The sequence below is a fragment of the Merops nubicus genome, unplaced genomic scaffold, assembly GCF_000691845.1.
Source record: "Merops nubicus isolate BGI_N331 unplaced genomic scaffold, ASM69184v1 scaffold44200, whole genome shotgun sequence".
In the NCBI taxonomy this organism is placed as follows: Eukaryota; Metazoa; Chordata; class Aves; order Coraciiformes; family Meropidae; genus Merops; species Merops nubicus.
Genome location: NW_008582980.1, coordinates 901 through 3,964, shown reverse-complemented (window position 1 = coordinate 3,964; position 3,064 = coordinate 901). Strand labels below are relative to the sequence as shown.

Genomic DNA, 3,064 nt, shown 5'->3' with positions numbered 1-3,064 from the left:
TTTTTAGTGCAATCACAATTCCAGAAGGCTAGATCAGGAGTTAGCAGAGGCTAGCTTGTAAAGACAACATCATCTACAGCTTCCTGAAGAAGGGATGTGGAGAGGAGAGGATGCCGATCTCTGCTTCCTGGAATCCAGTGACAGGACAGGATGTGTGGGAATGGTTCAAAGCTGCATAAGGGGATGTTCAGTTTGACATTAGGAAATATTTCTTTACTGAGAGGATGGTTGAATGGAACAGGCTTCCTAGAGAGGTGATCAGTGTTTCAAGCCTGTCAGTGGTTAAGAGGCATTTGGACAATGCCCTTAATAACACGCTTCAACTGTTCAGCCCTGAAGTGGTCAGGCTGTTGGAGTAGAAGAACATTGTAGGTCCTAGTTTCCTTCCAGCTGACATTTCTAATCTAGTCTATACATCTACACAGAGCAGTGCCCACAGATCAAAATGGGCTTGGGCTGACTCCAAGTGTTCATTTTGTTGTTGACTTTGGGAACTGGAGGTGGGAAAAAAAGTCTGATGGCTAGCTTTACATAAAATTATTTGCTTCCTTCTTTGGAGCATCATACCTGAAGTCCCTTCTTCAGCCTCCCATCTCCCACAAGTGGATTCTGTGGCTTCTGGTATGGGTTACATGCTCAGACAGTATGAGACCACATGTTCAGCTTGCCTCGGCTGGAGCCCTGTGGGTTGAAGAGAGCTAGTGCTTTTCTCTTAAAAGGTGTAGCAGGGCCAGCTGCAAAGTCACTGTTAGCAGCTTGCAGCCTGTACCTGGCACTGCAGGCACAAAACAGCACAGAGAGGCAGCAGCACAGGCCCTTCCATACGGTGTCCCAACCCACTGTGGGCAATCCTGCCTGAGAGACAACATACTGGAATTCATCAAGGCCTATATCTGCATTCCCAGCTCCTCACAACCCTAAACATTAGCATTTTGTAGAGAGGCCCACCTGAAAGGCCTCACATCAGAATGCTCCTCAGTACCTGCATCACCAGTTCTCATGAATGCAAACTCCTCTGAATTTGCTCTGCAGAGTTCATGTGAAATGTATTTCAAACCACCATGTAAAGAAGTGCATTAATCTTGTAAATGCTGAAACATCTGTACTGAACACTATCTGGCCCACATGCTTATGTGCCTTATGTTGTGTCAAGGAAGACTTTATGACAGCTCTCAGCTGAGCAGGGCTACCTTCTGTCAACCAACCATTCAGACTAAGCTTACTGTGTTTCCAGCCTAGAAACTGCTCCATCATATTGCCATCCAGTAAGGTTTCTCAACTACCTATGAACACACAATTGAGATTATAATTTTCAAACCTCACTTTCAGCACTAAGAGAATTGTTTTTCATTTTAAGATGAACCTGCATGCTTCTGGAGAAGTCAGAAAACAGGCATTGTGGCTACTTTAAAAGAGCAGGAGGCCATACACTCCATCCATGCTTTTGCAAGCAACTCAACTTAGAGTGATTGGTCTCCCCATCTTTCTTTCAGCGGATATTTCTCCAGGATACAAGCAGCATTTGTTACTTCCCAGCCACTCAAGGAGTCCGGGCTGCTGCAGCACAGTCTATCTATATAGTAATTAAAGGAAAATGTCCGAGTCCACATGATTTGATATTTTATTTATTTTTTTCTGAAGGGTATTGTACACCAAATATCCCATTGGCAGGAAAGCGCATTCAATATGTTTAGAAGCCAAACAGTCACTTTAATTTTAACAAACACAGTTACAAAGTAAAAATAAACCACAAAATAATGAACCGCATGTTCATAACATACAAAAATGCTGCCTACTCAGTAGGTAACTACAACATTCCGACTCCTGAATATATATATATATATAAATATTTACATTTTTGTAACAAAAATAGACTTTGAGAGGTGTGGGGGTTTTTTTTTTTGCTTACATTCTGTCCCATGGGGCTTTCTCATGCACCCCTCCCCACCCATTCCCTGCTCTCCCTTACATTCTTTGAATAACATCCCTTTCACTTTAAGGCGAGATGCAAAGCATCCATTCACACAAATGCATGATGTCAGCAAGGCTTCACAAAAAGGCACCAAGACTTGTAACTTTAAAAACAAAACTTCTGCCACGTGTGAGTGTCTCATCAGGTGATATTTACATAGCATCACTCTAACATGCTCAAACACAGTAAGTGCTGTTCCAAAAAAGTCTGAAACTTATTACATCATTGTCACTGAAATAGAATTAACATTTACAAAACATGGCCCGGCAAACTCCAAATAATACAATATGGATATGCAAAGATTTTCCACACCAATAGTATCTAAAGGAAAGCAAAACCATGGCACATGTACAATTTACATCAGCTACATACTTAATCAAAAGTCCTTTCTTCCTAATAAAAGACTATTGTTTACGGGGAAAATTATACTGAACTTATAGCCACAGTCCATGCAAATCAAGTCATTCAACAGAGGTGGAAAACTTAAATGGCAGTTGTTTCAGGCAGCTGAAGTTTAAAGAAAAGTTAAATAGCCTTGCAACATACAGTGCTGGGGGAGTAATTAGAGACTCCATGTCTGATAATACCAATGGAAAAGGTGAATTTTCCTGTTCCAGAAGGTAATCTCAGCAAATCTCGATTGTCCTCGGAGAAAAGGCTGACGTCATGTCTGAAAGTGCTGAGGTCACCTGTGAGCTGAAATTGCTGGTGACCCCCGGGGATGAGAAGGAGGTGGCCACTTGGGTCTGAAAAGTGGCAGTGCCTGAGGGGTAAGTGGTTGCTATAGAAGGCGATGGGAACGTGGCGTGTGCAGGGGAGGGATAGGAAGAGGGAGCAGGGGAGGAATACGCTGTGCGCACTGGCGAGGGGTAAGTGGTAGCAATGGAGGAAGGGTAGGATGTAGTCACAGAGGCTGAGTAGGCAGGAACTGGGGAAGCAGTTGCGACTGGAGCTGCCTTTTCCACTTTCTTGTCCTTCTGCCTAAGGTGGATTTTCGTGTGTCTCTTCCTCTCGTCACTTCTGGCAAACTTTCTGCCACAAATGTCACAGGCAAATGGCTTCTCTCCTGTGTGCGTGCGGATGTGTGTAGTC

The 3,064-nt window shown here is 43.5% G+C and overlaps 1 protein-coding gene across 1 annotated transcript in view; it reads right to left on the bottom strand.

Moving 5' to 3' along the window:
• Positions 1-2,832: 2,832 nt before the first annotated feature.
• Positions 2,833-3,064, bottom strand: part of EGR1 (early growth response 1) — a gene marked incomplete at both ends in the record, with an annotated part of 1,089 nt that continues 857 nt past the window's right edge. The window contains one exon of the mRNA XM_008939283.1: positions 2,833-3,015. Within this exon, the coding sequence (XP_008937531.1) occupies positions 2,833-3,015 (183 nt within the window). The remainder of the gene's footprint in view (positions 3,016-3,064) is intronic.